The sequence below is a fragment of the Chaetura pelagica genome, unplaced genomic scaffold, assembly GCF_000747805.2.
Source record: "Chaetura pelagica isolate M959 unplaced genomic scaffold, ChaPel_1.0 scaffold69, whole genome shotgun sequence".
NCBI classification, from domain to species: Eukaryota; Metazoa; Chordata; class Aves; order Apodiformes; family Apodidae; genus Chaetura; species Chaetura pelagica.
In genome coordinates, this window is record NW_009970724.1 from 11,128,304 (window position 1) to 11,147,344 (window position 19,041).

Consider the following 19,041-nt stretch of genomic DNA (forward strand, 5'->3'; position numbering starts at 1 on the left):
CAGGAATGATTATCATAATGTCCTACTTAAGTACAGAATATGGGCTTTTTTTCTTTTGATTGTTCTCTTTTGTGGAAGTTGTTTGGAGTAGGAAAAAATTGTAACAGGTTTGTCTCATTGTGAAGTATATCCAAATGTTTAGTGTTGTTAATATAATCTCTATCAAATAGGATAGTTTAAGTAAATATCTTAAAAGGGGAATAGCATAGCATTAGCATTTTCAGTCAATCTATTTATTTACTGTACATAGTACATATCCTTGTTAGTTATGAAATTAGAAGTCTATCAAGGTTTGGTAAGTTTTGGAAGTAATTTCAATTGAGTTAAGAAAGGGAATGGAATGAAAATAATTTAAAACTGGTTCACACCAGCAATTCTTTGTGCACTATTAACTGCTAAGATCTAGTCACAAAACATTTTTCTGAGGAGAAAAGGTTTAGTGAACCCTAGAAATTGGATTTGATTTATGCCAGAAAATCTGCCTTTTCACTGCTTGAGATTTCTATGGAAGGAAGCCACAGTCTTTTACCAAATGGTTTCTAAGGTAACATCTTATAGCAGAGCATCTGAAACCAATTTGGTTGTTAATGAGAAATAGTTCTCACGGTGGTGGGAAAGTATGGAGTGAAAGAAAAGGCTCCAAGATTTGGCAGACTGTAAAGGCATTTAAATAAATGTGTGCTCCTGCTCTGCTTATGAAATTTCTACATGGATTACACATTCATAATTGCCTTTCACATGTATAGGTCACTTTACCTATAAAATTGTATAACAGCTGAATAAGTTAAATAGCTGACACTTTGCAGTGGAAAGCTCTTTACTCCTACAGAAAATATATTTACATTTTTTGGGTGACAGTGTGTTTTTGCAGATAGAAATATGTTTGCAAATCTATCCCATGTAAGATAGCATCCCACTGATGGCAGATGCTGCTTGCAGACTTCCTGGGCTTGTTGTGAGACACATTCTGAGAAGCTGCTTCTATACCTTATTTTCTACAGTTCTGACTGGATAAATTGATACACCAGTGAGCAGAGATGTACAGTCATTTTGCAGTAAATGATTTGAATAGCTTTTACAGTCAGAGCCTGTTTGAGATGGAGGGAATAGAGTGTTTCTGTCAACAGTGGCTCATTGCCATTTCTTCCTTCCTCTTGAGAAGAGAAAAAAACTAGTAATTCTGGTTTCCCTTTCCCTGGGTGCATAATAAACATGTAATGGCTCTCCCCTACTCTTCTTTATCGTGACGAGGCTGTATTCCTCCATTCTGTTCCTTGGTGCATGTACAGAGTTGCATGAGTAGAAGTGCGGAGTTTAAAATCCTGCTTGCCTACTTTTCTTCCTCATGTTATTGACTTCTTTGAGCTTATTCTGAGTTACACAGGAGACAATGTCCCAGAGGAACCCCTTTGTGCTAAGCAGTGGGTCATATTTAGCAGAGAAAAACAGAGAAAAGTATTACTGAACTAAAATTTACATTAAAAATAATATCCATAATCCAGACAGCTTTTACAAAGGCACGAGAAACTTTGTGGTGTAATCTCTAGACTTTACATAGACATGATCTACTAACAATGTTTCATTAGTATAGTGATATTATTTAGGAACATGAAAATACCACATCTGCTTTAATGTACTGCTTTAATGGCATAAAACATGTGTAAATGCAATAAAGACCTCTACTGGGGATATATGCTGGTGAATCTTCTTGTACCAGCATGTTGTTAAAGTATGGAAGTACCTTCCTTACTGCAGTGCTGGCAGGGTCATCCTTCCTGTCCTTTGAGGTTTGCAGAATCAAATTAATGTCCATACGCCAACTGCACCACCACATTGCACCACGATTTTACAGAACAACCTCCATAACGGCTTCAATCAGACTAATGCTATAAAAAATGTTTCTATATTAGCAAAAAAAGGAGAGCTAAGGAGAATCTCCCTCCTTTATTGCTCGGGGAGGGAAACATAGTGACAAATTATGAGGGAAAAGTCTGAGGAACTTAATGCCTTCTTTGTATCAGTCTTTAGTAGTAAGACCAGTTGTTCTTTGGGTACCCAGCCCCCTGATCTGGAAGACAGGGAGCTACATGGAACACCCGTAATCAAAGGGGAAATGGTTAGCAACCTGCTACGTAACTTAGACACACACAGGTCTATGGGGCCAGATAACCTCTACCTCAGGGTACTGAGGAAGCTGATAGAAGTACTTACCAAGCCACTGTCAATCATTTACCAGCAGTCTTGGCTAAACAAGGAGGTCCCAGTTGAGTGAAGGTTAGCAGTTGTCTTCTACAAGAAGGAGCTGGAAGGAGGATCCAGGGAACTACAGGCCTGTCCACCTAATCTCAGTGCCAGGCAAGGTTATGGAGCAGATCATCTTGTGTGCTGTTGTTCAGCATGTACAAGACAAGCAGGTTATCAGGCTCAGTCAGCATGGGTTTGTGAAAGGCAGGTCCTGCTTGATGAACCTGATCTCCTTTGATGAAAAGGTGATTCGCTTAGTAGATGAGGGAAAGGCTGTGGATATTGTCTACCTAGACTTCAGTAAATGCTTTGACACACTTTTCCACAGCATTTTCCTGGAGAAACTGCCTGCTCATGGTTTAGACAAGCACATGCTTTGCTTGGTAAAAATCTCACTGGATGACCAGACCCACACAGTTGTGGTAAATGGAATTAAATCCAGTTGATGGACAGTCACAAGTGGGGTTCCTCAGGGCTCAGTATTGGAGCCAGTTCTCTCTAATATCTTTATCAGTGATCTGGACAAGGGGATCAAATGCACTCTCAGTCAGATTGCAGATTACACTAAGTTGTGAGGGAGTGTTATCTACCTGAGGATAGGAAGGCTCTGCAGAGGGACCTGGACAGGCTGGATCTATGGGCCAAAGCCAACTGTATGAAGTTCAACAAGGCCAAGTGCCAGGTCCTGCATTTCAATCCGAACAACCTCAGGCAACGCTACAGGGAACAACTCTTGGGGAAGAGCAGCTGGAAGGCTGCCCAGCAGAGATGGACCTTGGGGTGTTGGTCAGGAGCCAACCGAACATGAGCCTTCAGTGTGCCCAGGTGACCAGGAAGGCCAGTGGCATCCTGGCTTGTGTCAGTATTGACACTGTCCTACCAGTTCATAGAAATCCATCATCTCTATAGGTTTCATTCCTGTGAGGGCAGCTGCTCCATTATATATATATTAGATACCATTCTTGGACACTGAGTAAAATATGCAAGTTATCTTGTAAAGGTGATTGAGATTAAATTTGGATCCCATAACTAGAAATACTCTGTAGTCACCTTATGAAAACTGTGTAGTAGCTTCAAAACAAACTTGTCTTTGTTTCACAGGAAAGCCCTGCTCTCTACAAAAGAAGAGAGTATGCTATGAGTACTTTGTCATGTGATGCTAAATGTAATTTTCAGAGTAACTGACCTTGTTAAGTAAAACCTATGCCAAAATACTGCATTAAGAACCCTTGTGTTCTAGTGCTGTGGTTAGAGAAAGTTAGTGTCATGTTATCTGGTCCTCTTGAGTATGCTCTAAGTATGGTGGTGGGGAATATAAAGGAAAGAAAGGTTCCAGGAGACAAGTTCCTGGAGAAGGGCTTTCTGATCATTTGGTGGTTGGCTTGAACAGAACTGGGACTTTTTTTTTTATTTTTTAAAAGCACTTTATATGTCTAATTATTTAACCATTGCTGCTAAAGAGGGGACTTTTGTATGAAATGTAGTGGTTTTCCCCTCTGGGGAGTTGTTCAGGTTTATTAATAATAGTGAAGCTATACACGTGTGTGGCCATTTAAAAAGCCACATCAGCTTGTCAGAGGGATCATATGAATGGTGAAGGAGGAGCTAAGACAGTAAGCAAGTACAGTAAGGATTGCCTGCCCTTGAGCTGTTCCATAGAAGAGACATGTGGTTTTCTGAATGGATAAACCTTGAAATCTGTTGTGTTCATTTGCTGCATATGTAGGCTACACTTTATGCTTTGTCATCAAATTTGCTCACAGGGTAATCAGTGAAATCAAACCATATTGATACCAAAAACTTCAGTACGGAAGTTGAATATATTCATAGAATGAATTTTGTATCTGTAATGTTGAAATTACAGAAACAAAACTAATACAAGGTATTTCAAACCTATTATTGTGTACAGTACCACCTACATGATCAGTATGTTAAAACAGATGTTTGACATTTTGCTTTTGAGAGTTCTTTTCTCAAGCGGTTACTTGGAAATTAAAAAATCAGCAAAGGACCAGGCATCTTTGTAAGCATTTTGTTTGTCAACAGTTTTTATTTAGTGAGTACTGCTGTCAGAAGATAATTAATTGGTGATGTGATCTCTAAATATCCTGGCTGCAGTTTCACTAACAGGCACTGTTCTAATGTAAATGATTCCATTGATTTCAAAGTAGCAAAGTTGTTAATATCACAGTACATTTCTTTATATTCAGATAAATAATACTTTCACATTTCAAAAGGCACATGAAGACTCACTCCTCCGCAAAGGGAGGGAGAAAGCAGGAGGAGAAGTAGGTCGTGCTTCTCTTTTGAAAAGCTGTTGGTACTTAGGATCTCTATGTGTAGTTCTACAGGTTCTGTGAAGGAGAACAGAAAGTTTAATGAGGCTGAATCAACCGAAACAGTGTATCAAAGTCTGTGTGTGTATGTCTAGCATTTTGGTTTGTTGGTAGTTTTACATTTTGGTGTGAGGGGATAGGATTTGGAGGAGTGTTGTTGACTTTGTCTTTTTGGAGGGAGTTGCTGGTTTGGGATTTTTGTTTGTATTTTTTTGTTTGTTTGTTTTTCCCCTGTATCAGTTGCATCGTGAACAGGGTTCTGCTTTCCTACTAATCTTTGAAACTTTTTGTGGGTTGCCAGAGCATGTTTCTCATTCCAGTTTGGTATCAGTGTTCTTCAGGATATCAAGAAAGTTATGAGTACTCACAACCAAAAGAACAGTGTAACTAATTAAGCCTAGTTTTCAATGGATTTGTGTCCTTTAACCTATCCATAGTTCTAATGCAGTCCTTGTCCCTCCCAACCACCAATTTTCACTAAATCTGGAGGAATGTAATTATCTCGGACATCCTCAGCTCTGTCAAATGTGGGTTAGTTCAGTTAGTTAAATAGAAGTGCTATTCTGCTGTCAAAACAAGTCAAAACACTGACTAAAAAATAGGGAGCTTTCCCAGACTCTAAATTTTACTTAAGTTGTTAAAGGGAATTCCTATTTTTATCAGAGAATTACAGAATATAGATATATTCAATATTTTTAGAAACAGTAAGAGGATGGAATGGGTCCTATTTTCATGTTAGTCTTAAATGTGAGATTTGATGTTTGTCTTTAAAAATATAGGTACAATGTGAATTACATCTCTGAATAAAGGGTAATCCCAAACATGTAAGAATGTTAATTTGTTCAAATAATGTTAACTCCAGATTTAAAATGTTAAAAAATACAATTTTAAGTCACTCCACTTTCTGTTGTCACCTTTCTACATCTATTAAATGTAACATATTTAATCACATGAATAAACACAAGAAAACTGATTTCTGAAGTCTAGAAGCTGTTATGTTAATAGCATAATTAACATAGAAACTTGTTTGTTATTAAGCTGGCTTGCAAAGTGTAATATTAAATAATAAAGTTTTTATTAAAAAAAAAAAAAAAATTGTAGTGCATCAGGGTTGTTGTAGTTAATTTTTAGGCATGGAAATTGAGATAATTCCCTCCAGACTTATCTTGGTCTCTCTATTTCCTGTGAAACAACTATGCATGCCATCACCGAACAGCGAACAATAATAAAATTATTCTGAATTTTCCTTCTTTCTCACTCTTTTTCTTTAACTTAAAAGGGTTAAATAAATAAAAAAAAAAGTTGTTTGTCCTAAATGTTCTTACTGAAATTCATTATGCATGAAAAGAGTCTGAGTCCATTTGCTGCAAGACCTCTAAATGAAGTCCATTTGCAAGACCTCTAAATGAACTCCATTCATTCTTTGCTTAGAAATGTCCATTCAGCCAGAAACAGACACAATGGTTACAACCTCATTTATTTGGCACCACGACCAGCATATTAAAAGTGAAGAGCTTGTTATGAAAAAATATAGTAATTTTTCTATGCTAGTTATGTAATTATTTCATAAAATTCCTTTAGGATCTGAATAATGTAATAATTGCATATATTTATTTTCTTTTCCCATACTTGCAATGTGGAAGCATTGCATTCATCTAAAATTCTTAAACATTCATGAAGATTTTGATACAGCTTTTTTTAAAATGTGAGTTGGTCTAGCTTGACTTACTTTCATGTAAAACAAGTTATAGGGACATTATTTCTAGATGGCTCAGAAATTAAGCCAGTTAGTAATCATAATTAGTGGCTATGGAGAAAAAAGTTTTAAAGTTTTGTCTTTTAAAACATTAAAACTTTGTTTACATTTGAAAAATGAGGTACTTAAGATACGTATGTCAAAACTATAGGAATATAGTATTAGATTTTCATTATTCTAAAATCTATTAATATAAATCAGTAATTCAATACTTCACACTTTATAGGTGAATGTAATGTGGGGATTGTCCCATTGTGATCAGCAGAATGTCACAATCCTCAGATATACGAGGGTGATATTGGACTGTACTATATCTTATTTTAAATGATTTGAAGTGTTGAGCAGGATTACAAAGGTATTATTTTTTTAGTATGCTTTTTTCTGAGATTAGGAACACAAATATAAGCATTTAAGAGAACGTGTCTTGCTTTACATTCAAGTGTACGAGTTTGTAAGTTTTTGTTCTCACATGCATTGTTATGATGTAGGAGAAGGTCAGGCAGACTCCTGTGGGCGTTCTCTGTCCAGGTATGAGAGGTTGTAAGGATAAATTGAAGGTAACTGTGGTAACATTTGTTTCCTTTTTCTGACAGTCTGGGTAGCCATATACATTTTTTAAATGCATGTAGAAATAAATACCAAGTCTGGAGGAAAATAGAAAGTTAATGACAGATACAAATTTCACTTTATATTATCCTTTGATCTGGACTCCTTTATTTTGATTCAGCAGTGGCTGAAGACTGTTGCTGTCGACTGTCACGTGGCATAGGGCCCTTCTGAATTTAGTGACGTAGCCACTTGCATGACAACTACTGTTTATAGCATACTAATCATCATCTTAGAAAGTGGCTCTGGGAGCTGACTGGGACTGACTGGGCATTTCCTCCAACAAACTGTAGAAAATACTGTTTGTGGGAAGTGTGTGAGTGAGGATGAATGGGTGAGGGGCTCATGGCAGGAAAAATAGCTAACAGGAAAGAGTAAGTAGAAACATCATCCTCCTTGCTCTCAGCCAGTTCTTTATCTGACAGTCCTGCTGGGTTGTTTTCCTGCCTCCTCTTTCCGTCTCCTTGACATGCAAAATACACATCCAGTGAATACCTCCACAATGAGTGTTACTTCATTACTGAAACTCTGTCCATTCTGTAACACTTATGTAGGATTCTATTGTTTTGGTTACTGTTGAGCTTGACATTATGTGAATTGCACCTGTGGTATGGCCCAGTCTGAGGTTGTACAATGCAATAATAATTCAAAGCTACCAGGAGTTCAACAGAGACAAGTTTTCGGGATATGCTTTCTGCAAATTAAATTGCCTTTAAAGTTATAGTTTATTTCTTAATTTTAATATTTTCACCTGTAAATGTTGTGCTCCTATGTGAAAGTTGTGCCATATACTATTTTTCCATAAAGTATGTGTTTTCTCTTTGATGGTCTTCAGCCTGACTTCTGAAATTACTTCTTTACAGTTAAATGCTGTTGATACTTGACTTTAGTGGAGTTATTTCTGATCAGTGTCAACATTCTAATGCTTTCTGTATTTTTCCAGCTAAGACATTTGTCAGTTCCCATTTCTTTACTATTAGGAAATGAAAATTGAATGAGAAGGTTCTGTGACATTATATTAAAAAAAAAAAAAAAGTCCCTCCTAATTCCCTGCTAACAGTTCCCTCTGGTTTCATTTGTTTAGGTACTTCCCATCGAGGTGGCTATTCCCATGATGCTGTGGTCTATGCATTACAAAAATGTGGCATTCGTCATATTGACACAGCAAAACGATACGGCTGCGAATCTCTCCTCCAAAAAGCCATCAAAGAGAGTGGTGTGAAGCGAGAAGACCTCTGGATAACTACCAAACTCTGGCATAGTGATTATGGCTATGAAAACACAAAAAAAGCCTGCTTGGAGTCATGTGAAAGACTTGGTGTTGAATATCTTGGTATGAATCCTAACATATAGCTCATTTATTGCACCTTCCATGTGAGTATTTGCAAAGATGAATAAATTCCTGAACAAAAGTGTGTAGTACATATCATAGAATCATAGAATGGTCTAACATTGCAAGGGACCTAAAAGATCATTAGGTTCCAACCTCCCTGCTACGAGCAAGGGCACTTCTCACGAGACTGGGCTGCACAAGGCCAGATAAATCACAGAAGCCAAATTCTGCCCTTATTTGCACTTTACCCTTGTGTCTTCCATGGTCTGCTAAATCTCAAGGAATGGGAGTCTTTTCTAAAATCTGTTTTTTAGGTCTATTAACTTTTAAAAATTCTGAATAATTTGGTTTGGTCTGTCTGATGCAATATACTTTGGAGAAAATGTTAGAAGTATCTACAAAATACTAAATTCAACACTGAATTAAATTTACACACACAATTTTAAACTTGCCCTGATCATAAGCTTCTTGTAGTCAAAGATGTGATATTGTTACTCCCTTATTAGACAGGCAAAGAGCTGCAATAATGATGCACATAATTTATTTTTTTTCGCAGCAGGTCATAGGAGAGGAGGTAGTTGATAAAAATAAGCATGGTATTTTTAAAAATGTTTTTGCTTCTTCTTCCCTAGCTGGAACAATGAAAGGAGTGTGAAGGTAGAGGAAGAGGAATTTAAAGTAATAATCTAAAATAATTATACTGATGGAGTTAGTGTTTGTGATGATAATAAGGTAATAATTGACCTAACTATCAGACATTATCTATCAGTGTCCTGAAAGCCCTCATTTTGCTTGTCTTTATAATATAATATTAATGGCAGCTGTGTGCTGTATATACTGGCTTTTTGCTTGGGTACTTTGCAAGATGAAGGGATAAAAACTTTTATCTGTTAAAGACAGTGATGTGCATACAAGTATCTCAGGCTCCATTATTTCTGGAAATGTATCTCTTTAACTTCCTGCACAGGTACAGAATCATGAAAAATTAATTAAAATCTCCTTTTGTCTGTCCCAGCAAATACAGCTCACTGCAATGAGACTTCCCTAAATGTTTTAAGCTTTGACTTTCTCCTCTGAATTAAGAAATAACATGTTTCCTCCTGTCTGCTTTCTGCTTGTTATGTTTTGTGTTTGCTTTCTGTATCCTTCTGCTTGCTATGCCACTGGTGCTGAATGTTGATGAGAGGAAGACTTGACTCATTTCCAGAAAATAATTCTCTGTGATTTCTCTTAGCACTGTAATTTGCTTTTATTATTTTAGGTAGTAGACCAATTAAAGGAGGTTTATATACTCAGTTTACATATTGCTGCTAAACAGAAATATATGAAATAAGGAAAAATATAACCTGAGAGCAAGAAATGCACAAATACTGTCCCCATGTGAGTGAATCCTTGGACTGAGATAAACAGAACTTTGATTCTTTAGATATATTCAGTTCTGAGACTTCTTTTGGTTGTATTGCTAAGGTAAATAAAGGTGTACTACAACTGCCTCTGCAATTTGCCTCCATACCAGATTTTTTTTCCCTTTAGTTTCTGTACCCTCACCTGTCTTCTCTCCTTCCTCACCTTTCTCCCATTGATGTGAACATGTCTGAAAAATGTATAAAGCTCTTCCTGAACCACTGCTTAGTCTGATGTTGTGACCTAAATAAATTCTGGCTTCAGCTTGCTTTAACTTGGTGATTGGTAAACTGTGATGGCTTAGGAAATACCTCACAGGCAATTCACTGACTGATTAGTCAGTGAGGATGATGACCTCTGCAAGAACGATGGCATGGCAAGTGGAGTAATGGGTTTGGCTGCTTGAGTTTCAGTCTCTGTTGGATCAACTCCACAGACCATTTCTGTTAAACACAGTATGATCTGCACTTGTGTGAAAGATATAAGGTTCTGGTTTATTTTTGGTGCTATATATGCTGGTGAAGTAGACCCTTAGAGAAGGTACAAGCTGGTGTGTTTTCTGGAGTTCATAGCAAGCATCATGCTTTAGGGAGTCCTACAACTTCTATCTAAAAACACCCAGCTTGAAGGTGCTATTGGAAGGATTTTTAAGCAAAAAGCAGCAATGTCTTGAACCATGAACTTTTTCAAGTGTTTCAAGAACGCTTTGAGTAAGAGCTTTTTTTTTTTGTTTTTTAAATGTTGAGGTTTATCGCAAGTCTGTGATTCCAAAAGAAACTGGAATGCAGAAGATTGGTTTGAAAATATGGTTATAAGCTTGTAGAACTAAGCTTAGATATCCTCACTTTGTTTTCATTCATACCTGCATTTTGTGCCCCTTTTCTGCTGGCCAGTCTATACAATAGAGAGGATAGGAAATCCATGGCAGGAAAAGATCTGGTAGTAACAAGGCGATTTGTGTCCAAGCTTACTTAGGAAAGTAAATTCTTTAGCTAAAAGCATGTGTTAAAGCTGCCAGTTTTCCTGTGAGATAGGAATGTGAAGTAAAGGTACATGAAAAGAAGGAAAGTTAGTCATTCAGAAGACTGCAAAAAGAAAAAGCTGTAGGACCTCTGGCAGCTAAATGTGCAGGTAAGCTCTTTGTTCTAAGGAGGATCTTGTTGGTTTCCTTGAGGGATCCTTATGGGCTACACAGTCCATTTAATTCAGACTGAATTAGAGACTTGGGAAAATAATCTAGCACGAATTGATGAATCTGTGCATTAGCAGCACATAAAATGCCTGCTGTTGAGACAGATGAACTGCTGAAGTAAAATTCTGTCATGAAACCTTTAAAATAAACACTTTTAGGGCAAATGGTATTAGGAGAGCAGTGGTGAGGATTTTTATTTGAATCAGTACATTATATCTCCATAAGAAGATGGAAATTTGTATTATTTGTGGGCAGTGGCTGTAACATATATTCTGTTTCTTGCTTTTTCTAAATATGGTTGTCAAATAGCAGTCACAGGAGACCAATATGAAATGGCAGCAAATCTTACAGGTTTGGCAGTTGCAGAATACATTCCTTAGGATTTGGGTCAAACCTCCAAAGTAGCTTCTTGAATGTGATTTGTGGGTTACTGAATTCATAGACCATTTTATTGTCCTTTTTACTGTTCTGGTGTGTCATGTTCAGGCAAATATCTGGGCAAATGTTCTATCAGCATATTCAGCATAATAGATGAATGCTGATAATACACCCAGTTTGGATTGTGTATGAATTCAGAACACTTTGAAGGTTACTTCACACAGATCCTTGTTCCAATAGAATAAAAAACAAAAACAACAACAACAACAAAAATGCTGGGCAGGAGAGAAAAATACATTGTGTACATAAAAAGTGCACTGGTAATTGAGAAATGCAGGGAAAACAGAAGCACTGTGTTAAGATAACTGTGCTAAAAATTGAAAAAATACACTTTTGCTTTTAGATTTTATATGAACCAGGGCTTGTTCTTCAAAACTATGTTTGTTATATTGAATTTTGACCTTTTCTTTTTTATATTGCTTGAGGAATTTGAATATAATTGCAAACTTTTATTGCCATGCAATATGCTGGTAGCTTTTTAGTTTGCAAAATGTCACTGGGCTTTTGACTTAAGAGGAACTGTGTTGATTGTTGGTGCTGTAACAACTAAGAAGTAATAAGCCGCTCTATTTTAAATGTCTGTGTGAAAGCAGTTCGCATGTTAATTTTAGTTTTCCTGCAGCACTGTTTTGACCTTTCAATTTACTTCAGGCCCTCACCACTCAAGTGCATCCTGATAGTATGAATCACTGTTTGTTTTTTATTTTGAGTAAGATTAGGGTTTTTAATATGTTTGGAGGATGTCTCAAAGTATTGATTAATCTATCCCATACTACAAGGCACAGCCACAGTGTTCTCAACAGATAAAAATGTAGTTGTTTTTTAAAAAACCTCCAGTGATAAAGTTACACATTTCTTGATTAATGGAATGTTAAGCTATTTCGATAAATAATGGAAAGCTAATTTCTTGCCTCCAGAATTTAAAACAAAACAAAACAAAACAGTGTTCATGTAATCCACCAGGCAGGGAAACTTTTTAAGAAAAAAGAAAGTGTGTGGGTACAGGTGTGAATGTGTGTACAAACGCAGATGAAATCGTAGACCTTGGTTTGTGAGACACTTACTGCTTTTATTGGCCTACAGATACTATGGAAAGTTTTCTAACAGGTGCAGAAGAATTAAGCAGATCACAGTTTAAAATGAACTATGCTTAGTTTATTTAGATTGACAGCGCTGTAGCTCATGGCAAGGTGTGTGGGTGTGTGGTATTCCTTCCACTTCTAGCTGTGCTGGGGTGGGTTTGTGAATGATTGGCAGAAAGATCTTTCTGCTTCTTATCTCTGATACAAGGTACCTTTGCCCCACATCTTCTGCGAACACTTCTTTCAGTCAGGAGGACTGCGCTCTGATCCAATAGGCGCTTTCTAGCTGTAAATGTTTGTATTTTTATAACTGAAGTAATTTTTGTTTAAACAAAAAGCCTAAATTAAAGTAAACATAATAGGATTATATGGACATCATGTACCTGGTAACATCACCTTTCGAAAATACAGGGCCAACAGCTAATCATGTTTCCATTGCAGAGGTTTCTGGCACAAATACAGGGAATGGTGAGGTACTGCATTTTTTAAATATCCAAGGCCAGGGATCTTTCAGTTATCAAATCAGTACAAAGTCATTCATCCTTCTGGGAGTGCTTCAGTTTCTTGGCCTGAGTACAAAGCATCTTTGTATCACAGAATTTTTGGAGTTGGAAGGGAACTTAAAGATTGAGTTCCAAGTCCTCTGCATGGGCAGGGACAACTTCCACCAGAACATGCTGCTCAGGGCCCCATCCAACCTGCCCTTGAACACCTCCAGGGATGGAGCCCCCGTAACATCTCTGGGCAGCCTGTTCCAGTGTCTCACCACCCTTACACTGAAGAATTTATGCCTGATCTCTAGCCTAAATCTCTCTTTTTTCAGCTTAAAACCATTATCCCTCGTCCTCTCACTGCAAGCCTCTGTGAAAAGACCCCAGTTTTCCTGTAGGCCCCCTTTGGGTACTGGAAGGCCAGTATGAGGTCCCCCTAGCACCTTCTCTTTTTCAGACTGGACAACCCTAGCTCCCTCAGCCTGTCCTCATAAGAGAGGTGCTCCCACCCTCGGATCTTTTTCATCACCCTTCTCTGGATGCATTCAAACAGGTCCACATTTTTCTTGTGCTTGGGGCACCAGAGCTGGTATTCTAGGTGAGGTCTCACCAGGGCAGAGTAGAGGGGCAGAATCACCCCTCTCGATCTGCTGGCCACACTTCTTTTGATACAGTCCAGGATGGAGTTGGCCTTCTGGGCTGCAACTGCACATTGGTGTCTCATGCCCAGCTTTTGATCCACTAGTACACCCAGGTGCTGTTCCACAGGGCTTCTCTCAACCATGACCTCCCCCAGCCTGTATTAATATCTTGGGTTACCTCAGCCCAGGTGCAGGACCTTGTACTTGGCCTTGTTGAACCTCATGAGGTTCACCTGGGCCCACTTCTCTAGCTTGTCCAGGTCCCTCTGGATGGCATCCCATCCCTCTGGCATATAGACTGTACCACCCAGCTTGGTGTCATCAGCAGACTTGCTGAGGGTGCTCTCAATGCCACTGTCAATATCATTAATGAAGATATTAAACAACACTGGGCCCAGCACTGACCACTGAGGGACACTACTTGTCACTATTTTCCATCTGGACTTAGAGCTATTGACCACTACCCTCTGGAGGTGACCATCTAGCTAGTTCCTTATCCACTGAACAGTCCACCAATCAAACCCATATCTTTCCAATTTAGTGAGAGGGATGTTGTGGGGGACCGTGTCAAAGGCCTTGCAGAAGTCCAGATAGATGACATCCACTGCTTTTCCATGGTCAACTGATGTAGTCACTTCATTGTAGAAAGCCACTAGGTTGGTCAGGCAGGATTTGCACCTGGTAAAGCTGTGCTGGCTGTCCTGGATCACCTCCTTGTAGTTATTTCTGTGAATATTTGCAAACTGTGGTGTCTAATTGAATATTCAGGCTTTTGGAAATTTAGTTTCTGGTAAAATTCTGCTGAGGTTAATTATTTTTATTGCTGCTATAAGACATGTTGCTGCATGGTTAGGCAGTTCTTTTTTGTCTCATTTGGAGAACAAAACAGGTAGCAATTAAAAATGTGTAATTCTTCATTTTTATGTGAGGTAAACTTACACCTACTTATATGTGACATTTGCTTTATCCAAGCAAAAAGTTTAGATGAAAACATGGCAGTTTCTATGCAGTAAGTCTGTCAATGGCATATGTCATTTTGGATCAAAATGAATACTTGAAATTAGCAATTCCTAATGCTAATCCTTGGGTTTGTGTTTTTAGAAAGAGGTGCTGTAAATGAATCCTGTGATGCATTCAAAGAACAAAAAACTGCTAATTGCAAACAAATCTCTTTTTCTAGTTCTTAACTCTGTATTTTTACTGCTAAAACCTGAGATTATAAAGCACAAAGACAATGAGGCACATCTCAGTCATGCATATATTTCCTTTTCCTGTTTTGTGTCAGTCTAATGTAGCAAAGACCAACACCTCTTTGACTGGGATGCCTATAGTTTCCTGTTTAATCTGCAGTTAAAATTTAAATAGAAATGTAATTGTTTTTGAGGTATCTCCTAAGTGTGTCTCTTAGAATGTCTAGCAATTACTACAAACTTATAATGGAGTTACAGATTCTATTATTTTTTAAAGGTATGTGATTGATTTGGAACTTGAGTCTAATACATGTACATTTTCTCAGTTTTATTTTATGTTGTAAGTGCTTCCTTTTCTGTAGAAGGGTAGTCTTTTCTTGCATGGAAACAACACCAAAAAAAGATTCTTTACTGAGACAGCCAGTTTCAGTAGCTGCTTGGATAGTTTAATCAGCAATAAGTCTTAATTGTGTTTGAAATTGGGCTAACATTTCATAAAATGTAGCAAAGCGTAATCTTGTCCCTTAAAATAATATTTTAAAAATGCTTTTTTAAAAAACATAAATGCTGCCACGAGTTTATAGCAAAAAAATGCATTAAAAATGTGCTAAAATTTTCAACAGAAATTTATAAATTGAAGTATTATTTAGAAAGGAAAAAAAAACAGTCCCGCTGCTGAGGTTGTATAAATTATCTATTGAACTGCCAACCATATTTCTCTTCTATAAACTTGAAGACTTGTAGCACTTCAGCAGTACTTCAGTCTTCATTCTAGTAACCAAAAATCTTTTGATTTATATGGGGCTTATGTGTTGAAAGTTTATTAAATGTGTATGTGACCATGAATTTCCTATTGATTTATCTGATGATAAAATGTTAGGGGCCATTGTAGAGAGAAAATGCTATTTCACATGGTTTGGTTTATTTATTTATTTATTTTGTCGCTTTAATGAGTAGTCTTGTTCTGTTTCTTTTTTAGATCTTTATTTAATACACTGGCCTGATGCACATGTTCCAGGTAAAAGCAATCGAGAGGTCCGAGCTGAAACCTGGAGAGCAATGGAGGAGCTATATGAGAAAGGTGATATAATTTTTAAAATCTTGCCAGAGGAGTTATAGTATATTTTGGGATTTGGGAAATTCATAGAATGATTTGTTCAAAACTTAATTTGAAGTGGATGCTCATATTTGGGTGTGTAAGTTATGTGAATCTCTTTGGAAACTGCAGCATTAGGATTTTGGTAAGTTAAATGAGAGTGCTTTTGTTGCTTGTAAATAAAGCATTGCCAGAGTTTGCCCATGAGATTGGTGGTGGTGTGTGTACTTAAGGAAATCTGCAGAATTATATTGACATGTATATGCCACTATAGAACATTTTTGTAGTAGCCCTCTCTGTTTTAAGTATAAATCATGGTGACATTTACTTCCTTTAGATTTTTATTTTTTTTAATTGTATGATGCATCCTATACTGTGGTACTTTATAGATCCAATTGTGTTTTGCAAGAGGTTAGTGAAACAAAATGGCTAGATAAGGAACAAATATTCAACAGCAGATTCTCTGCTACTAACTTTTGGAAAAAAAATTCAAAGAAGGGAGCTGTTCTCTCAAGTTATGATAACTGTAAGTTTGATTTTTGGTGCACTGCAAACTTCAATTTATATTCAGAGCAATAGGAAGAGTAGATTGCCCTAATAAAAATTTATTGTGCAGATTTAGGAGGAGGATTTTGCTTCAAAATATTTATGCAGTATTATTGGAAATAGTGTTGTAAGAGAACATCCTGCCATGCAGTTCTTGGGAAAGGTGAGCTACTCTGTTTACAGCTTCAGAGAAGACTTCTTTGATTAAGTAGTTTGTCTGCTAACCCAGAGTTACTGAAATAGTGATTGTAGGAGAGCTGTACAAAGGCAATGGCAGGCTGTGTGGCACTACCAGTTTTATTAGAGCAATAAATAAACCTGTTGCCTTAGACTTCAACCCTATAGTTACTTTTGGTCTGCCTCTGGAAACAAAGGTAAAGTATCTTTGATACCTCTTCTGTTCTTGTTTTTTATATTAAGCATACGGGAACTTACAAAAAGTGGTTTCTGCCATGTAAGGAATTACAACATTCAGTTTTCAATGAAATGCTATGCCAGCCTAATATTTCAAATCATCAATTATTTTTAAGTCTAAAGATTAATTATTCTACAAGGTACTTAATCTTTCCATTGAGAATTTTTTTTTGTTATGAGTATTTAAGTTAGTGTGTGTCATTTGTGCCTAGTGATTTTTCCTGTCTTACACGACTCTTTCTTTCTATCTGTATCTTCCTAATGGGAGAGACTTTGAACTGTTTGGTAGTCTTTCAGTAAAACACTGGAAACACCATTGCTGGCCTCACAGGCAGAGGAAAAATTACTTTTATTTTTTGTTCCTATGCAAGTTACCTCTTTACAGACATTCCATGTTATATTTATTTTTCTTGTAATTGCATTTCTTCAACAGTTTTCTCGATTTGCATGTTGCTGCCCTCACTCTTTCTGAATTTAAGCATTCTGTGGACTCATAATTCATGTAGCTGAGCATAAGTTTTCCAGCTCTGGTTGTCTAAATTACCTCAGGCGATCTATAGAAGAAGGAAATTTTATTAGTTTTGGTTGAACCAAGTGCCTTAGGACACTGACCTCCGCATTTTTCCATTAAGGGAGAGGGATGCTGGATGTCCTGACCATAACCATGTGTTACTGAAATGATACATGAATGTTACGAGCTTTGGAGAAGGAAAAGCAATGATTTCTGAGGAAAATGTTAAGTAATTTTTTTGCATGGTTAACCACTAGACATTCCACTGAAGATGAAACACTTGCTGCATATGTTTATGTGACTTGCTCTGTGTTACGTAAGCAACATATTAGCCTTGGTATTAATTGAATATAGGATTTTGTCAAAATCCGAGTAAGGATTTTGACAATCATTTGTTTGGGGGAAGAATTGTGGATTTTATACCGAACAGGTAAGTTCTTTGTCTTCTTTGAACTTGACTTTGGTATAGGTAGTCATTGGTTGCTGTTCACAATCCTGTTACTTTTTTTTGTTGGAAATGTTTATTCTGCAGAAAAAAAAAATGTAGAAACTAAAAGTTTCACATTTCAAGATTGTCTGTGTAAACAAATAAAATGCTTCTGCAGTCAATTCATGAAGGAAGTTGTGAGATTACTCAACTTGGTAGTGGGTTTAGCCATCAGCTGTGTTCACAGAAGAGTTTCTGAAAGTGCAGTGACAATAACACTTTTCTCTGTGGAAAAAAAATGTTTTGTTTTGGGACTGATAATCCATGTCTATCTGCAAGAGACGTATGAGATGGTTAAAGATTTCAATATTCACCTAAGTCTTTAATCTGGCTGAAGTTAATAAGATTTTCTTCAATCACTTCTCTGTATTCACAGGTTGAGTGCAGATGTTTGAAAATCTCATTATTTCAACTTCAGTTTAAATCCAGGTTAATATTTATTCTGAAAAATTCTACTTACCAAGGCAAGTGACATTTTTAAATAATGTAAAATATTAATAGTAATTTTTATTATTGTCAATGCTCTAAGAGGATGGTAAATAAACTGTTAGTACCCAAGACTGTGAAAGTCTTCAATGCAAACTTTTTTTAAGATTGTTTTACATTTTAGGTTGGTCACAATGGTTGCATGTTGACACGAGAAAATCCAAACTTCATAGCTTTGAAAGAAATTTTCTTTTAGGTCATGTCCACAAAGATAGATTCAACCAGTTTCATCTGAAAGCCAGCACGTGGGTGCTGAGACACAGGGCTGCAGCAGCACAGCTTGCATGACTTCTGATCTGAAGTATCTTCTCACCCAGCTAACTGAGGAGAGACCACAGTCTGTGCCTCTGTCCAGGTCAGAATGCACTAATTTAAAAGACACTACTCAGAAGTAATTTTTTAAAAAAGATCTGTGATACGCTATTAAAGTAAATATTCTAGGGAGCAAAAAACTTGGATAAAAAGCTAAACAAATTAATAAATACAATTTTAGAAATCTCCCAAGTACCTTTGGCTGTAGAAGAAATAGCAGACTCATTGTTATTTGAGTGCAGCATGTGTCAATGGAATTGGTGTGTAATGTGCATTCATTGCAATGTGTAGGCATCCTTAGGTTTACTGTTTCTTAGTCTTTGACTGCTTACTAGTGCTTCCTAAATATATACTCTAAGTGAGGATTTGGTGTTGAGCATTCTCATTCTCATTCAGAACATTCTCATAAATAGAAAATAATAGATTCGGCTGATGAGAGGGCTCCCTTGCTATGACTAAAAAAAATCCCAACTGTG

The 19,041-nt window shown here is 37.0% G+C and overlaps 1 protein-coding gene across 1 annotated transcript in view; it reads left to right on the forward strand.

Moving 5' to 3' along the window:
* The first annotated feature begins 2,462 nt into the window (after positions 1–2,462).
* Positions 2,463–19,041, forward strand: part of LOC104396882 (uncharacterized oxidoreductase ZK1290.5-like) — a 32,415-nt gene continuing 15,836 nt past the window's right edge. The window contains exons 1-4 of the mRNA XM_010006781.1: positions 2,463–2,666; positions 6,825–6,864; positions 8,027–8,275; positions 15,693–15,794. Of these exons, the coding sequence (XP_010005083.1) occupies positions 2,463–2,666; positions 6,825–6,864; positions 8,027–8,275; positions 15,693–15,794 (595 nt within the window). The remainder of the gene's footprint in view (positions 2,667–6,824; positions 6,865–8,026; positions 8,276–15,692; positions 15,795–19,041) is intronic.